General features: G+C 41.4%; 2 protein-coding genes and 1 long non-coding RNA gene across 3 annotated transcripts in view; 1 reads left to right on the top strand and 2 right to left on the bottom strand.

The window, feature by feature from the left end:
* The window catches only part of LOC140224220 (uncharacterized), a 57,363-nt gene that overhangs the window by 14,928 nt on the left and 23,783 nt on the right, over positions 1–18,652 (top strand). The window lies entirely within an intron of this gene.
* Positions 1,426–4,047, bottom strand: LOC109044205 (uncharacterized). Its single transcript, XM_019061785.2, has 2 exons — positions 3,440–4,047; positions 1,426–2,066 (listed from the first exon to the last, which is right to left on the bottom strand). The coding sequence occupies exons 1-2, from the start codon at positions 3,582–3,584 to the stop codon at positions 1,507–1,509; spliced, it is 705 nt and encodes a 234-aa protein (XP_018917330.2). The 5' UTR covers positions 3,585–4,047; the 3' UTR covers positions 1,426–1,506.
* Positions 11,628–18,610, bottom strand: LOC109044294 (collagen alpha-1(XII) chain). Its single transcript, XM_019061940.2, has 3 exons — positions 18,197–18,610; positions 15,391–16,003; positions 11,628–13,016 (listed from the first exon to the last, which is right to left on the bottom strand). The coding sequence occupies exons 1-3, from the start codon at positions 18,215–18,217 to the stop codon at positions 12,670–12,672; spliced, it is 981 nt and encodes a 326-aa protein (XP_018917485.2). The 5' UTR covers positions 18,218–18,610; the 3' UTR covers positions 11,628–12,669.

The following is an 18,652-nucleotide window of genomic DNA, read 5'->3' as shown; positions in this document are numbered from 1 at the left end:
CATCTTGTCAAAGAAAGATGCACGAAAAGATTTCTGTAGGGAGAGGGGATAATCGGTCATCATTTAACCAAATTATTTTCAATCCAAAACTCGTAATTAAACTCCGTCTCTTTGGCCTTCAAAAGTGCTGCCTTTGGCGCATTTCACACAGAGATCAACATCGAATAAAATCTGTATGTCAGTGCTGCAAACAGGTCAAGTCATTAGGACATCCGTATTGATGCAAGGCTCTCAGCTTAGTACTCACGAAGATTCGAACTTCATGAGCAGCGAGCTGACATATGTCGAGGCGAACGCCAGTATTTTTTGCACTGGCCTTAGTGCAAAGCAAAAAGCAATAATCACTATCACCTAAAAACCTAATAGAATCAGCATACAAATTGTCTGGTGGAGTTAGACAGACGAGCCTCCGAGACAGGAATTGTAGACAACGACCCTCGGAGTGGATAACTATTGCTGCACAAAGGATGTATTCTGGTCTACCTCGAAAATTGAAGGCGAGGTAGACACGTGTGCAAACTCCATATCGATGGTGAAACTGCAGAAATTGCGGTTTGCGGCATTGCAGACTTCTCGCTATACTTAATATACTTAATTTTTTACATGGAAAACCAATGGACTTCAGTTTATGAAAACTCTGGCGATTTTTCTTACCTCTTTGAGGAATATTCTGTGAAAATTTCAAGTAGGTAGGAGCGGAGATTTTGAAGCACCGTAAAACCGAGATCCGCATTTTGGCAGTTTTACCGTCGATAAATTCGATTACATTTAGCAATAAGGAACCCCTATTTTTGGCCCATTTTAAAAACAACATACATGCCATTGGTTTCCCTGTGCAGATATGTGCTTTTACGGGAGAGCCAAAGATAGTGGTTCCTTATTGCAAAATGTAATCCAATTCAATTCTACTTTCTTTATATTTTAAACCCGCAAACGGCACTGATCTCCTCATACGACGATGGGTCGTTTCCCGAATCCAGTGGGACTGAGGCTTCAAATTGTAGTTCACAACATTTGCTCCTACTCCTTTTGGCGCGGGAAAAATTGGACCGTGGCGTGACGTGCTTTGCGATATATCGATTGAATTCCCTCTTAAACCTATGAAAAAGGATCGATAAACAGCGGTTTCGCAACGAAAGCCTTAATAATCGATTCTTTACCTTAGCCTCAAATGAGAAATATCGATAATCGATCATTCACGCCCCGCCACTGAAATTAGATATTCCAAACCTTGAAAATACCCAAATGAAAGGACAGCAGCAAGTATAGTGCGGCCGGTTGAAGCCTCTATCTAAAGAAAATAAACTTTGATCTCTAGCTTTTTTCGTCGGGCACTCACATTAGCTATTTCAAAAGATAACTAGAGAATCGCATCTTGCGTGTTTTAATAATGCAAGATAAATAATTAATCAAAAGATACATCAGAACACGCATATACCGGGAAAATATGCTGTTAATTCTTCATAATATGCGTGTCCTGGTATATCTTTTAATTAATTATTTATCTCATTTCAAAAGAGCTGTACTAGAGCAGAAAATAACAATACGCAAGTATAACATTAGGTCAATGTTGGTGGCAGCAGTTCCAGTAGTATCTCCCTCGTCGATCCAAATCCTCATTCTACTGTTGTTCGCAAAACTTTCGAATACAATCACGATATCTCTATTCGACGTGAAGCCAAGTAGCAGGAGTGGCGGTTTGATGAACGTCTCCCCCTCTGTTATGACGCCATCACGGACGGCACTGGAGGGTTGATGAGCAGTGAATGTCCAGTAGCCACGGGTCTCACCCTCCTCGTTGATCAACGTGATGGTTGTACCAGTCGTTGGCACCCCAAATCTATAGTATCTCTTCTCACCGACATACCTCAGCGTCTCGACCGTTTCCGATCCAATTTTCAGCGTCTGCGGTACCGTCTTCACCTGGCGAGCGATCAGAACTATCTGCTCCTGCGACGATCCGTGATAATCCTGCCTGAACGTGAAATTCGTGTCATTGTTTGCGATTCGCAGGAGCTCGCCGTCATCAATACTATCACCTATTCCGAAAGAACAGGTTATAATACCTGAAAATTTGAGAAATAATAATATCAGACGGTGGCGACAGGGGGTTTTAGAAGAATTGAGGGTGTGCCAACTCCCTGGAGGGCTTTGGGAGGATAGGGAACTTTGGCGGCTAGGTGTCGCAGAGCGCCAGAGAGCGCTGTAAGAGCGGCTATCTATGTATGTGTGTAATATTAGAGACTCGTTAAACTAATGTTAATGTATTTCTGTTAGAATAGGGACGGTGGAGTGTACTCTAGAAAGCTGCATAAGGAACAATGTAAAAGTGGACGTGATTCCTCTTATGGAAATGGAAAAACCGGATTCTACATTAAAGCAATCGGAATTGCGTGCAAAAATATACGGCCGGCCCTCATGAGCTGTAGTCATGTGACATTAGAAAAAAGAAATTGAAGTGTCGAAAAATAATTAAAAAGAAAGAAGGGAGCAGATAAGAAAACTGAGGAATGCAGGGAGCTAGACCTAAAAATTGGGAGGGGGGGGGGAGCGTTCATAAATTGAGTAACGCTCTCGGGAGGGGGTTAGTGCCAGCGTTACGTAACCCTCCTATTAGTAAGAAACACACAAAATCCAAAATGCATTATCCTCATTTCTTCGACGTTATTTGTCACGCTATCATTACAAGTACTTTAAATTGATCTAGCTATCCATATATTCAACCGTTCTCCTCAATATTTGAGATTTTAATGATAGACCCGTCCAGCGTTACGTTACGAAGTTGCTTTGCGAAGTGTTTCGAAGGGGAATAGCGGCCAACACTGCCAAAAAAGTGCGTTAGGTAAATGGAGATGTTGCATGTGTGAGCTATTTGCGATTTGACAATTAATTCTTATGTAAAAGTTCGCGAGAAACACGATGGCGCCACTGGTTTTCTCTGAAATCAACTCCCAAGCTCAAAAAAAGCTCTCAAGTTGAGGCCAAAATGGAGGGGATATCCCACGCTATCCTGAGAGTCCACCTCTACATCAAGACAAACTCTATATTCAAAGATAGGGAGCAAATACAATGACAGGGCTGCCACTTTATTTGGGGACTCTAAAACTGAAAACACGGCATCACTGCTAATGTATTTGCTCCCTATCTTTGCATGGTGAGTTTGTCTTGATGTAGAGGTGGACTCTCAGGATAGCGTGGGATATCCCCTCCAGTTTTGCCTCAACTTGAGAGCTTTTTTTGAGCTTGGGAGTTGATTTCAGAGAAAACCAGTGGCACCATCGTGTTTCTCGCGAACTTTTTTACATAAGAATCAATAGTCAAATTGCAAATTCCTCACACATGCAACATCTCCGTTATGCACGCTCGCTCCCACAGTTGTTTTTTACAAATCTTTTTCAACAACATTACAACAGGAATAGTACTCTCATGATTATGGTACCTGCTTTGGCGGCCATTTCAACCGCAACGGCATGATCCGGCCCTACAACGTGAACTCCATCGGTGAAGACCACCATGAGTTTCGGCACCCCGCTTTCTCGCCGAATATCCGGTAACCTTTTGAAACTATGGATGGCTCCCAGCATACCGAGGTACGTGTTCTTGCTATCTCCATCCGGATATTCCGTGTTTCCGAATTTCCCTCTTCAGTTCCTCCGAGGTCAAATTGTGCATCAGCGAAATCGTGGTGGATATATAGAATGAGTAGACGATCATACCGACGTGGGCCTCATCGAGGTCGAATATTCCCGCCAGGCGTTCCACCGAGTCCAGCGCTATCTTGAAAGCCGTCTTTCCGATATTTTGGCTTCCGTCGACGACCATCATGATGTCTATCTTTCCGCTGGTTTTACGCAAGTCTTCTTCGAGTAATTCCTGTACCCGCGCCTCGAAATCTCCAATCCTGCCTTTTCTCGGGTTGTACCAATTATGCCACCATAGATCCTGGCCTTCGACGTCGGAAGGGATCGGACCTCGAGACTGGCGAGTCAGCTCATTGTGAATGCACGCGGCAAGCCCCGAGTAGAACGGCATCAGCAAGTCCTCTTCCTTCACCTGTGAAGATATAAAATAAATTAGGCTATATTTAACTAGGCGAGAGATTATTTTAGAAAGATCTGGGCATGGCCGGATTTACCTCCTTGTCGCCCATGGGCCGCCTGTATTTTGCCGCCCTTTTCTCATTCGTTTTGAAACATGAATAAAAACCATCAAGTGAACGTGCCGGAGGGAGAAGGGTGCATAAGACGCGTTCACTCGTGTTGGACACATTTTTTACGTAAGGCCTGTCAACACTACCAGCAAAAGTTCACGGAACTTCGCGCGAAAGTTCAGTTCCGTAAACCTATCTCTGTGAGGACGAGGCCTTTCATATGTAAGAAATGAACTAAAAAATTAAGAAAGAACAAACATGAATGTGGTTTAATAAGTTTAACTTCCGCCGCTGTGCCGCGCTGACCACACTGTGTTTGGCGCAATGCGTGAGGTATTCGTGTAATCTTGTAGGCACTGTGCGTTTCACGCCGCGCCGACCGCTGTTGACCGGACTGTGTTTGACCCAATGCGTGAAGTATTCATGCAGTCTCGTAGGCACTAATATGTGTTACATGCCGACCGCCGCGTCGAGGGCTTCTCCTTTTCATCTCAAGTCCTCGTCATTATTTCTCTTTGCGCCGCGCCGCTCCAGGCCAAATTACGTGTTTGGTTTCTCTCCTAACTCAACTAATTAAAGGTGCGCAGTCTTTTGTACCACCGAAATACGACAAAACTGGAAATTAATGCACTCTCAGGAAATGAGAGATTTTGTCATCTTTTCTTGTTTGTAATTTTTTTCTGAATCCGATTTTTTGTACCTGCATTTGAAAATATTGTAATTTGCCGCCGCAATGTATAAATCACCTTCTTTTACCGATTCTTGGACGAAAAATAACCCATAACTCTGTTTTTGCTTTTAAATTGGGTAAGGGAAAGGTCTCTTGGTCTTCCTGATAATAACGTGGACTCAAGTTCTTCTCTTTCTCGAAGTGGTTCACAAAAAACGAATTTTATTTAGAGGTTCGGTACTACTTTTGTGCCTTAGCCTCCAAGCTGCCATTTTATTTGAGTTCGGAACTTCCGATTCGATTACTAACGAATCGCAACGTTGGTACGTGATTTTGGTGCAGCCTCGCGAAGTGGTACCAAAAAAGGTTCGACCTATCGAAAACCAACGGATCTGATTGGTCGAATCTGGTAACAACGGTGTCCACTGGTTTTGGTGATTGATGAGACAATCCGGGACAGAACTTTCCAAAGAGGCTCGGAACTTTATATAAAATTCGCTTACACACAGGGGTCTAACCCCTCAAGAAGTGCACTTTCACCAACCTGGGAATATCAAACCGAAAATTTCACGATTTTTTCATCTGATCTAATGCATAAATTAGGGAAATTTGGGATAAAACTGCAGGTGATAAAAAACTTCTTGTAAAAAATTAGATTGTCCGGGTTTATTTTGCAAACTTGGAAGGAGTAGTAACGTTCCCTCATCGGGAAAGACGATTACACAAAATTTAGGTTGGTTTGAGTTTCACTCACAATGATAACCATCGTAACACGAGAACACAAATATTTTTGTCGGTGTTGATCAGTGTTCGAAACTCACCTTTGAGTTTTAGGAGCCATGTGGCGCATCAAGCTCGATTTTTAGGGGCCGTTTAAAGATTTTTTAGGGGCCAGATTGACTTTTTGCCTATATATCACGGTGCATTTAGTGAAAAATTAGACGCAAGATGTTTTAGTCACAGAACTAGTAACTGTAACTTGGGGGAAATTTTGAAAATTCACCAAAAAAAAATAGGAATTTTTTTTGGGGGGAAGGGCAATTTATAGGGGCCAGGTTGGCGCAGAGCCATCATTTTTTAGGCGCCATGGCCGATTTTTTAGGCGCATTTGGCGCGTTGGCGTCTGTGTGTGTTTTTTTTTTTTTTTTTTTTTTTTTTTGAGTTTTGTGGCTTCTATTCCTTTGTATTATTTTGATAGGAGTCTACAGCCATCTATAGACAGAGGAGGTTATATTAAAGCTAAGAAGGATTTGAAAGAATAGGAATGTACAGTAGAATTTTTTAAGGTTTTTAGAGAGTTGGGTGGGTATATAGTAAAAGTAAGAGTCCCCTACACCAGCTTCACGCTAAGAGGCTCGACATAGCGACTAATAAGAAAACAACTCTGGTGTTGATAACGCATACAGTAAGGCTAAGTTTTTAAGGTAGCTTCATTTACCCGTAACCAGTCGAAGCCATGGTGTCCAAGATCGCTGCGTGGATTCTTCTGAGCTCCGGGCTGATGATCGTATGGGGATCATCGTATTGCGTCTCTTTGAGCCGATCGAATTGCCAGATGCCCCCGAAGTAACCTTTGCGATAGGTCAGAGAGTCCTCTCCGAACCTGCTTTCGCAGTAGGCCAAACGTCGGAGATAGTCCCTGTCATCGGGGAAAACCCGGGACCGCCGAATCTTATCAACCACGGCTTCCACCACATCGCGACCGCGAGTCCCCGGTTGGAGGGTGAGATCGCGAAAATATCCGCGGACCATTTGGCATAAAACAAGAAACAACACAACTTTGTACATATTAGGAGGCTCCTGAGAAAATAAAAAAACAGAACAAGAAGCGGTGAAAATGTTTGAAGGGAACGTTCGAATCTAGCTTCGCGGACTTTGGACTTGAGGCAACTTGACTGATAGGTCTGAAAAAACTTGAGAGTTCACTCGCATAAATTTGAGAAGTATCGCTCGCGTTGGGGCACGCGCCGCACGGTGTGTTGAGTCAATACGAGGAATTTTATAAAAGCTCAGTTACAAGCACTTAGAAATACGATATTTACTGTATTGCAGCCTTGACCTTGGTCCGTCAAAACGAAGCAAAATAAATGTGTGTCTTTCCAAACGGTAACTATTCGAGCTCTGCAGCGCGTTTGTTGCCTATGCGCCGAAATTGAAGGCGGAAAGTTTATGGACTATATTTTTTAATGAGCTCGTGCATTCTATTCATTCAATAAAAGCATACATCTTCATAAACGCGCTTTTTTCAACATATAATGGTTTGTGCTTCCCGGGTAGATCCTCGGAATTACCTTTTTTCCAACTTGGACGCATTGATCCGGTGCTTTTCAATGACGGAGATGCCATGGGACAATTTAAACTACTTACCTTCTATTCTTTCAAGTTTTTTTTTTCTATTGATCCCAGTGGCGTGGCGTGAATGATCGATTATCGATATTTCCCCATTTGTAGCTATGGTAAAGGATCGATTATTATAGGTGTTCGCTGCGAACACCGTCCTCATCGATCCCATTCTAAAGGTTTAAATGGCAGATCAATCGATATATCTCAAAACACGCCACCCCAATGATTGATCTAATAATGTATAAATTCATTGGAGATCAGAGATTCCATCAGGATGCCACATGCTCGATTTTTGGTAATAGACAGTAGTTAAATATGTAAAGGTAAAATCAGACAAGAGATTGAGACCTCGGTGTTTATATTATTGTGTCTGTATTTTGTCTCCTTGAAAGATAAAATCGTCTTCCAGAGAATTTGGTGCCATTTAAATACTTATTTGAGCAAGTTGCATATATTTAACTGAAATAAGTATAGCATGGCTGGCTACTAGCGCTCAGGCCGGATTTACCTACTTGCCGCCCATGGGCCGCCTGTATTTTGCCGCCCCCTTCTATTCGTATTGAAACATCATTAAAAAACCATCAAGTGAACGTGCCAGCGGGGGAAGGGTGCATAAGACGCGTTTACTCGTGTTGAACACATTTTTTGGGGATGACCTATCAACACTACTAGCAAAAGTTAAGTTTTGTAAACCTATCTCTGTGTGGACAAGGCCTTCCATTCATAAGAAATGAACGTAAAAATTATTCAAGAACAAACATGAATGTGGTTTAATGATTTTAACTTCCGCCGCCGCCCCGCGCAGACCGCACCGTATTTGGCGCAATGCGTGCAGTATTCACGCAGTCTTGTAGGCGCTATCCGTTTCACGCTGACCGCAATGACCGCACTGTGTTTGATGCAATGCGTGAAGTATTCGTCCAGTCTTGTAGGCGTAATATGTGTTACATGCCGATCGCCGCGCCGATGGCTTCTCCTTTTCATCTCAAGTCCTCGTTATCATTGCTTTCTGCGCCGCGCCGTTCCAGGCCAAATTGCGTGTTTGGTTTCTCTCTTAACTCGACTAATTTAAAGGTGTTGTCTCTTCTATCACTGAAAGACGACAAAATTAAAAATTACTACACTCTCAGGAAATGAGAGACTTTGTCGCCTTTTCTCGTTTGTAATTTTTTTTTTCTGAATCCAATATATTTTTATACGTACATTTAAAAAAATTGCAAAATTTGCCGCCTTGTGCCACGGCCCATGTGGCCACCACCCCGTTAATCCGACCCTGCTAGCACTTTAATTTACCTATTGTAAATAAAATGAACGAAGGGGAACCAGCGGTATCTTAAGGTGCCTTTTTTTACGGATTTTGTACTCAATCTGCTACCTGCTGCTATAGATTCTCTACAAATCTAGATACTCTTATTTTGCCGGAATGCCCGTATGCATTTCCTCGTATTATGTAGGCACAAAGACTGTTGTCTAAAGCAAATAAATATAGGAGAGGCTTGGAGGAAAAAACGCATTAGTGCAGTTTTTGAAAAATTGAGCTATTAATGATTTCAAGTGAAACTAGTCTTAGTGCATACCTTGTAAAAAATTGACTCAAAAATTCCAATTTTAAGCATAAAAAAGTCAGTTTAAACTTTCTTTCCGCCTTAAGGCTTTATGTAATTTTGAAAATTCAAACACGTATTTCTCGAAATAGCAAAAACTGCACTTATGCCTATGCGTCCTCTCCTCCAAACCCCTCATAGGTACCTTCACTCCGGGGGTCAAACTTAGTCAGGAAAAACGGGTTTGCGTTAGACTTGAGATCTGATTCCCTGATTTCACGTTTCTAATTCAGTTAATCAGAGATAGAATGTATTAGATGTGAAAAACTGCCCAGATTCGTGTATAATTATTTTTATTTACAATTTCATACAACCAACAAAATTTGGCCCGACAAAGTTAGATTTTTTCACTTGAAAAATGCTCCTCTACAAAAATGAACATTTTTGTAAAGAAAATTGCAATAAAGTTTTCGTTGACTGAAACCGTGTTTCCTCGAAATTGTGATGATTTTCACCCAGTAGTGGTAAATATACCTCATTGCGCCACTGTGATCATTACGGATACTTGTCGCGCCTTGAATTGAGAGGTTAGGCAACATGCGACTACAAGGAAACACTAACATAATATGTGTAGATACCCTAAAAACTATATGCAAGCATATGAACAGGATGAACTTTCCAGAAAAAAGCCATTATATATTGCAATTTCCTCTTATTAGTTTAGTTCCTTTGCTGATATCGCATACTATCATGTGACATTGCAATATTCTTATGCATAGCATTAAATTTTTTCTTGTTTGCAAGATATATTGCAAACAATAACAATGCCACATTTTTGAAAATTTATACCAGAAAAATGAAGCATGAAGGAAATCAGATTGTCTAGTGATAGAGCATTTTATCTAAATTAAAATGCAAAACTTGAATTGGGTATACGACTTTTTTTTTATTGGAATGGCAAAACTCACCCCATTTGAAAATCATCTTAAACTCTATTTTTCAAATATACTAATTTTACTCCGCGTGCAAAGTGTAGAGAACGATTTTCGAACGTATATACGTGCGTGTGACGGTCTTAAAGTTTTAAAAAATAAAGGCTACTTTAGGTAGGTAATAAATAATTGTTTCTAATTGCAAAAAAATCTTAGAAATTGTAGGTATTTACAAGTAAGGAAACTTTAAAGTAACTCTGCAATCGGCAAGAGACCTTAAAAAGTTATCTAAATAATACTGCGTAAAAGTATAATACTGTAATACTGTAATAATACTGTATAATACCGCACCGCGTGTTTTAAAATGTACATGTCTTTATTCAAAACAAAGTTATTTGACGTAGGAAACATTAACATATACTTCTTGTTCTTATCAGCGTTTCACATTAAAGTAATTTAGCCACAGCCTGCTATTTAAAAAAAAAAATCATGCGTTTTCTCGAGTTAGGTCTAGTTCGGTTAACCCCTGCATAACATACGAAAGTAGCTCATTACATGTGCAAAAAACATATATCGCTAATATCAGCTATATTTTTATCGAGGTATGAATGCTGATTCAAAAGCATGATTATTTATAACTATAAGTCATGTTTTGAACGCATGATACTACCATTATTACATTATTATGTTCAGTGCTTAACAAATACGACACCACAATTCTATAACGAATCAAGTATTCTCTAAAAAGAGTATAAATGCTTACAAAATACTAACACTACATTATCTATTTGGATAGATATTTTCCCAATCTCGTGTATTACGTACTAAATCATGAACTCAGTCATGCATGTCAGCATAGAATGATTTAGCGGCCACGTCATTCAGTGGCGTGGCGTGAAATGCGATGTATCGATTGTTATGCCATTTAAACCTATGGTCAAGAATCGATTATTAAAGTGATCGCAGCGAACACCCTGTTTATCGATCCTTTTCCATAGGTTTAAATGGCATAACTATCGATCCATCGAAAAGCACGCCACGCCACTGACGTCATTCGATGTATATCGTTTCCGACGTAAAAATACACACCATCACACATTCCTACCTTGTCATATTCATACCAAAGCGAAGAGGAGATTGGAAGTATTTCTTGCGATTGAAACTCTTGTTCGATGATTCATTCATGATTTTGGATCTATTATGACAAAATCGTGATGCAGTAAAACAAGAAACCCTACCTCGAGTCGAAAAGAAGCTCTCCACCGGTATCTCAAAAATGATAGAAGTTTTCGGTCTCTGGGGACTTAAACATTGACTGTTCACCCACCGCATTACTGGCCGTTAAGCGACGAGTCGGGCCATTCTTGTAGCAAATAAGCTGATGTTTTCTAAATTTATCGGCGCATTTTTTATCAATTTGAAACCTATCAGCTGAAAAAAAATTAAATGATCATTAGCTTTGAACATTTTGAATGCTTGAAAGTATTTTCCACCTGTCGCCGAGAGGTCAGTGGAAATCCATCCTCGTCTGTGAGTTCTATGCACAGGGATTTGAAATATATTACTTCATTGTTTAATATTGGAATCACGCAAAATCGATTTGTTTGATTTATTTATTTATTGACGATGCAACGGAATTACGCACGATGGAACCGACTTTTTAGCTCATCTGAGGAATGGCACAAAATCGGTTTTCTGATAAAAGTGGGCTATTTTTGCTTCAATCCGAAAATCATCAGCCAAGAAGAATGTAGATCATTATCGCCTTGGAAATTTTGAATGCCCAAAAGCAAAATTTTCCACCTGTCGCCAGGAAGTTAGTAGAGGATCTCTCCCTGTTTCCGAATCGGACTGCATTTTGCAAAAATTCGGAACTGCAATTTCTGAAAAAAACATTCTCATCTGAAAAACAAACACTTATATGAATAGGGAACAAATAGCTATATATCGTTCCTAAGAGGAGCCAGATATTTAGCTCCAACTTCTAAATTGCAAAATTCAGTCCAATTCTCCATACACGGACTTGAGTTAATACTTATTTGTTTAAATTTGAATAATCCAAAATCGATTGTCAAGTGGACGTATTTCTGCCAACGGAACTAAGCGCCAATTTGAGTTCCTTTAGAGAAATTCAGAATGCCGGACAGCGCGTTCTGTCAAACGGAACTAAGCGCCATGGAAAAGCATTGCAAGTATAGGACGGAATGAGCCCGACGCCAATCCAAGCCCCCCTCTACCTTCCTCCCCCTACGGCGCATAGTTCCGTTTGGCAGAAATACGTCCAAGTATAATACGAAAACGTTACTGTTCAATCAGTGAATCGCTAAGACCGCAAACTAAAAGCTGCGACAAGCATAAAACACGCGACGTCAACTTTAGTGGCGGCGGATTTCCTGGCATCTCCTTGGACAATCTTCACGTTGGCCTTACTATCGACTTTGCAACTCTCCAGTGCGATCATGACGTCGTTCGTCGTCGTTGTCGTGACAAATGGACTACATTTTGCAATTTGGAACTATAAATTCTAGCCCGGTTTAAAAACAACGTATGTGCCATTGGTTTCCCTATGCACATAAGTGTTTTTTCCAGAAGAGCCAGAATTCATAGTTCCAAACTGCAAAATGCAGTCCAAATAGCATTATTGATCGTTCCTAAAAGGAGCCAGATATTTTAGTTCCAAATTGCAAAATTCAGTCCAATTCTACATACACGGACTTGAGTTAATACTTATTTGTTTTTTGAATAATCCAAAATCGATTGTCAAGCATAGTAAGAAAACGTCACTGTTCAATCAGTGAATCGCTAGAACCGTGAAACTAAAAGCTGCGACAAGCATAAAGCACGCGACGTCAACTTTAGTGGTGGCGGATTTCCTGGCATCTCCTTGGACGATCTTCACGTTGGCCTTACTATCGACTTTGAAACTCTCCAGCGCGATCATGACGTCGTTCACGGGTGCATCCTGGCTCACGTCCCGTCGCTGTCGCACCTGTCGTGCCGGCGGGGGTGGGATGAACGTCTCGCCGGCGTTTATGACCCCGTCGTAGAAGGCGCTGGACGGCTGTTCGACGGAGGTGTAAGTCCAGTATCCCCGGATCTCGCCCTTCTCGTTGATGAGGATGATGGTCGTCCCGTTCTCCGGCACGGCGAATCGGTAGTACCTCTTCTCGCCGACTGCTTCATCGTCTCGCTCGTCTCGGAGCCCATTTTGGGCGTCTGCGGCACCGTCTTCGCCCGCCGCGCCATCCGGGCGATCTGCTCCCTCAGCGTGTCGTAATCCTGCACCGTGTAGATGTAGTCCGGGTCCTCGTTCGCGATGTCGCGAAGCTCGCTGACTTTGATCGAATCGCCTATCCCGAAGGCGCAGGTTGTAATTCCTGAAACGGATCAGATGGGAATATTATAAGAATGTTCCAAATGGATCAGTTGCACTGGTCACAGAATTGTGTTTTAAAGCTTGATTCTTGTAGGTATATGTCGCAGGCAATTAGCAATCGCCGCCAATTTGCAAGGCAAAGGTGAATAAATATAGAAAGTCATATAATTCAAAAATACAAGAACAAGATTAGTGTGCTGATTATGTTGCCTATGATGTGAATAGACACTTTGCCATCCATAAAAACATGGCAGAAATATACACACGTGGGAGAGCGTGCAGTGAACTCCGTGACATTAGTCGGGTTCGGGTTGAGATTGAACAGGCAACTAAACTAACATCGTGACGAAGCTTAGAGTATCAAGAAAAATGAAGGCGCTTCAAGCCGAGCTCATACTTTTGAAGACCATGACCCTTAAAAATTGCATCATGCCGATGCGCATTATTGCGATTGAGACAACATGTGAACCGCTTGCAAAGTGCCGGCGATCACCAATTGCCTGCGACTTATATAAGCTAAATATAATATGATCTACCCAAACAGCAACTTCCACGTTACATATCAAACGAGGTATCTTGCTTTGAACAATTCGATCTATGACGACATCCACCGAGGCGGTGCCTTGGTTGCTTCCACCTTGGTTTCATCCGAGTTACAAGTTGAGTATAACCGCAGTGCAAATGTGAGTTTCCCCTTCTGATGAAAGAAAGGGAAGAAATCAAGGGTGTCACTACCGCGATGGATGACGTCATAAACCGAATGTTTCAAAGCGTGATATGTCGGTTAATACTGAGAACGGAGAGTTGCTGTTGGGCAGATCTTATTATTTTTAACTGAACTACAAGAACTAAGCAACAAAACAGATTTCCGAGACCAGCAAAACTGACTCACTTGTAGCAGAACCCGCTCACAGAAAATAGTGCTGTTTTCCCCAAAATTGTGGTACTGATGCAATTTGATGGATAATATGGACATGTCCAATGAATTTTGGAAGTGCTGCAACATTTGGGTTATAGTAACCTAATTTATTGGGGGTACAATCACAATGAATGGGGGTACAACCATAATTAATTGGGACTTTCCATATCATCCAAAAGCCCCTTCTTCTTTTCTTTCCGTGTTTTTTTGTATGCGCACCAAGGTTAAGCACGTAAGGCTTTTCATAACAGTAATTTTTTTCTTACGGGTATAGGGGAGTTAGCCCGATGCCCCAGCCTCGACCTGGAGAACTGGGGTTTGATCTTGGAGGACCGTGTCCTATAACATAGGTGCAGTGGCAATTCTGCAAGTTGGCAACACTGTATTCATCCATTTAAACATTAACAATATTGATATAGGTGAGGCAAGCTGCCTCAATTGTTTCTCTAATGCCGCAATCGCACGCTGAATTTAGCAGCTGAATGTGAAGTCAACAGTCATCGCCCAACGGCTGAAATTTAGCAAATTTGAGTTATTTTCATCCAGATGTGTATCAAATCTACTCGAATAGTTCAAACAAATTCAAAATTGGTCCGATGGTTGCTGAGAATCGTTGCTGAATTTTGCGCGTCACGCGCAAATTCAGGCATCGGGCCGATGACTTCCACATTCAAGCCACATTCAGCGTGTGATTGCGGCAATATATCCAATTGGAGCAAAAACAGTGTTGCCAGCTTACGAGAAAAGCACTGAATAGAAATAGAGCAAGGGAAATGACACGCTTTAATGACGGCGCAGAGATACTATTGGTGCTCGACGGATGTCTTTGTTGTATCTGCAAAACTGAAGGCGCGGTGGCGCAAGACATGAACTCGCAATGCTCCGCTCTATATTGCAACTGAGGTGTCGTTCAGATGGTCTGGATACACGATCAAATACCGAACCAATTCTGATCAAAGTAGACCAGTTGATTTCTGATGGTCACCATGCAACAGTCCTCTCTGATCTAAATTGGACGGGCCGACAAATGATCAGAATAGAGTACCACCGTTCATCATTTCCTACCGCACGAAACATTTCTGAAAAGTTTTCATTTTAAAACTAAGCAAAGTAATGATTTTAAGACTGATGACTCCCGACACGTTGATGGTAATTGGTTCGGGAATTCGCTCGTGTATCGAGACCTAGATACGGGAGAAACGTTGAAAAACGAGGCCCGAGTACAACGTGCCCTCTGAAGTTGTCGATGAACCTCCTCTAGATTAAGGAGAATATACTTTTAAAATTGTATGTTTTCATTTTGCATGGTTCTCTGCCATAAAGGTAACTCAAAGAGAAATTAGACACTGCCTGATGTAGTTGAGACAATTCTATTTAGATCCGTCCTGAAAGTCAATTGGCTACACTTACATGTAACTTGAAGGGCAAAAATTTTCAATTAAAATATATACAGCACCTGACATGGCAGCCAGCTTAGCCGCAACCACCGGTTTCAGATCCCCCTGATTATGAAGTCCATCGGTGAGGACAACCATTAATCGTGGAATACCACTTTCTATCCGGTCATTTGGTAGTGTTCCGAATTGGCTGATAGCTTCCATCATCCCGGCGTAAGTGTTCGTTTGCTGTCCTGGATACCTCGTGCTATTAATGGCGTCCTGCAATCCTTCCGTTGTCAAATTGTGCAGAAAAGGGATGACGCTGGTAACAATTGTCGAGTAAGTGACCATACCGACGTTCGCCTCCTGAAGGTCGAAGACGTTGACCAGGCGTGCTAATGAGTCGAGGGCTGACTGGAATTTGGGTTTGGTTATACTAGCGCTGCCGTCAACGACCAACATCAAGTCTATCTTCCCACCGGCTGTGCTCATGTCCCTCTCGAGCAGTTCCTTCGCTCGCATCTCGAAATCTCCGTACTTGCCTTGCTGCGTGTGGTACCAATCCTTCCAGAATTTGTCCTGGCCTTTGATGTCGTCAGGTATCTGACCGCGAGATTGGCTCGTCAGGTCGATGTAGATGCGAGCGGCGAGGCCAGAGTAGAGCGGCTTCAGCAAGTCTTCCTCCTTCACCTGTGAGGACATCGTGTATGAGAACATTTTGGAGGGAACGTAGAAAATGAGGAAAAGATTGCAATCAAAATTATTTCGATAGAATGTTTTGTTAATTTTTCTGAGCTGCACAAGTTGCAATGAACTGCGACTATAAAGTAAAATAATTGCTGGTGCATCGGAGTGTTGTGTATTTTGCCGACTTACTAATTGAAGGGGCTCGCTCCTCTGATTGCAATAAAATTGAGATAAGTTGCAATTTTGTTTTGCATTGCAAATCGCTTGTTTTCGTGTGAGCATCCGATCATTTAAAACCCGGTATCTGTTGACCTACCGAAAGATTTAAAAATCTTGCAATTTCATGCGAATATTTTGTTTTTCTTTCAATATTTCTGTAATCCCAAAATGCTATTGAGTTGTGATTTTTGAAATTTTCTTGAGAAGCGTTTCTCACACAAAATAACCATTATAAAGAGGTATTTCAGAATCAAAGTATTTGTTAAAACTTAAAATCCTATTTGCTCGATTACGCCTCTTATTTTGTCTTGGCGAGATAATTGAGAGGTCCTGAAACAACAAGGACATTAAACCAATATAGAAAATCCAGATCCCTATCAAGCTAAGGGTTCAACTTGCCGCGGCTCATAAGAAATTTACAATGGACCAATAAACAAGGTACGAATTTCAGCATTCTAATACATGTTTCTTGACCAGAATTTCACGTAAAACACAATGCGCACAACGAAAATAACCGAAATCAACTCGTTATGAAGATATTTAATGAGTCTTGATGCGTGAATTCAAACCACCCGCTCATGAAAACTCAATGCTCTACGTGACTCACATCGCGCGCTAAACGTTATCATGACAGTCTCTGCGATATAAAAATCTGGCAACCCTAATCTTGACGCTTTAGCTCAGCTATTGCAAGTTGTTTATAGTTTGAACAGCACATGGTGGGAAATGAACATCGCTTGATTGAGAAGTTTGCTGAAAACGTTCTAGGGCACGATTTGACTCACGTAGAGCTTTGAGTTTCTTGTGAGCGGGCAGTTCAAACTCCTCGTGACCAATGTGAAATATAAACGTTAATATCTTCGTTATGAGTTGATTTCGGTAATTTTCGTTGCGCGAATCGTGTTCTAGGTGAAATTTTGGACAAGAAACATGTATTAGAATGCTTAAATTCGTACCTTGTCTATTGGCCCATTCTATGTTTAGCAGTCACTGGCTTTACTTCAATACCACGTATCGTATCGTATATCGTATTGCAACTTGTCAAAATTACCGTACACATTTTTTCTGACGAGGGGAATTACATCAAAATTATAGCTTGAAATTTTCTCTGGTGGAGTTTTTGAGCCTCAATGTTCGTTTTTTTTTTTTTTTTTTTTTTTTTTTTTTTTTTAATATTAAATGTATACCTGCGCAAAAATGTTGACATACTGTCATTGTGGTACGTGATTTTGGAGAGTAGCCAGTGACGTATTTCTATCTTTTTCAAGGCCTTGATATGAATTCATTATTCATGCTTGGAATTTAACCTGTAATTGAACGTATTTATGCTTAAAGGAACTATGTGCATAGAGTTTCTTGTTCCATAATCGTTTCCAGGGAGGCCTTTTATAGGCGATTAATGTATGTCCATTATTTCGTGTTCGATTTATATTGGTGATGCCCATTCCTGCGAAAGTGCCGCTATTTTGATCAGTAATTTCTTGCACTCTCTTTTACTCGATTAGCGTTGCTTTTTTCCGTATATAAAAGAAATTTCAACAACCAATGCAGGATGCACTAAATTTTTACCTAATACTGATGTAGGATTCCTAAAAATATCATTCAGAGCTTATTTTAAAGAACTGTTATTGTAATCATTATTGAAGATCTATATTCTAGGAATTTATCATTATTCGGTCATTTCCGGCCTCTTTTCGAGTCCAACACTGGCCTAAATTTGGTTTGAGGGCCGATTTTGGTGAAAAATGTCAATTTTTCGACATTCGACTGCAAACCCACAAACTTGCATTTTCCCTCAGAATCGGCTTTTAGATCCATGTTTGAATCAGTATCAGACCCGAAATAAGCAAATTATGATATACTCGTAAAAAATAAAATATAGGCATTCAATGATCAAATGATCGTAGGTTGAATGGTCAGGACGGGCTCAAAAACGGCCCGTATCAAACCCCTCACATCATCATTTAGCGTTGTTACCTGCATCCAATCGATGCCCATCTTATCCTTGATCGATGCATGGATACTTTTGAGGTACGGGCTTGTGGCGTCATTGGCATCGTCGTATTTCGTCTTCTTGAGTCGATCGAATTGCCAGACACCTCCGTGGTATCCGCTGCGGTATGTTTGCGGATCGTCGCCGAACTTACTCTCGGTGTAGGCCACGCGCGTAAAAAATCTCTGTCGTCGGGGAAGACACGACTTCGGTGTATCCGATACACAACCGTCTCCACGACGTCACGGCCGTGGGTCCCCGGCTCGAGGGCACGATCCACGTGTAGACCCAAAACCGTCGTGCACAAGACGAATAATAACACTACTTTGTACATAATTAAAATTTTAGAAATTTCCGAAAGACTGAGAGTCCGTCAAAAAAACTGGGACCCGGGAAAGACCGTTTGAATAAAGCTCAGCAGACTATTGACTGATAATTTC

Source organism: Bemisia tabaci, chromosome 3 (assembly GCF_918797505.1).
Source record: "Bemisia tabaci chromosome 3, PGI_BMITA_v3".
In the NCBI taxonomy this organism is placed as follows: domain Eukaryota; kingdom Metazoa; phylum Arthropoda; class Insecta; order Hemiptera; family Aleyrodidae; genus Bemisia; species Bemisia tabaci.
The sequence above is the reverse complement of the archived record's forward strand: the minus strand, read 5'-3'. Positions and strand labels throughout refer to the sequence as shown.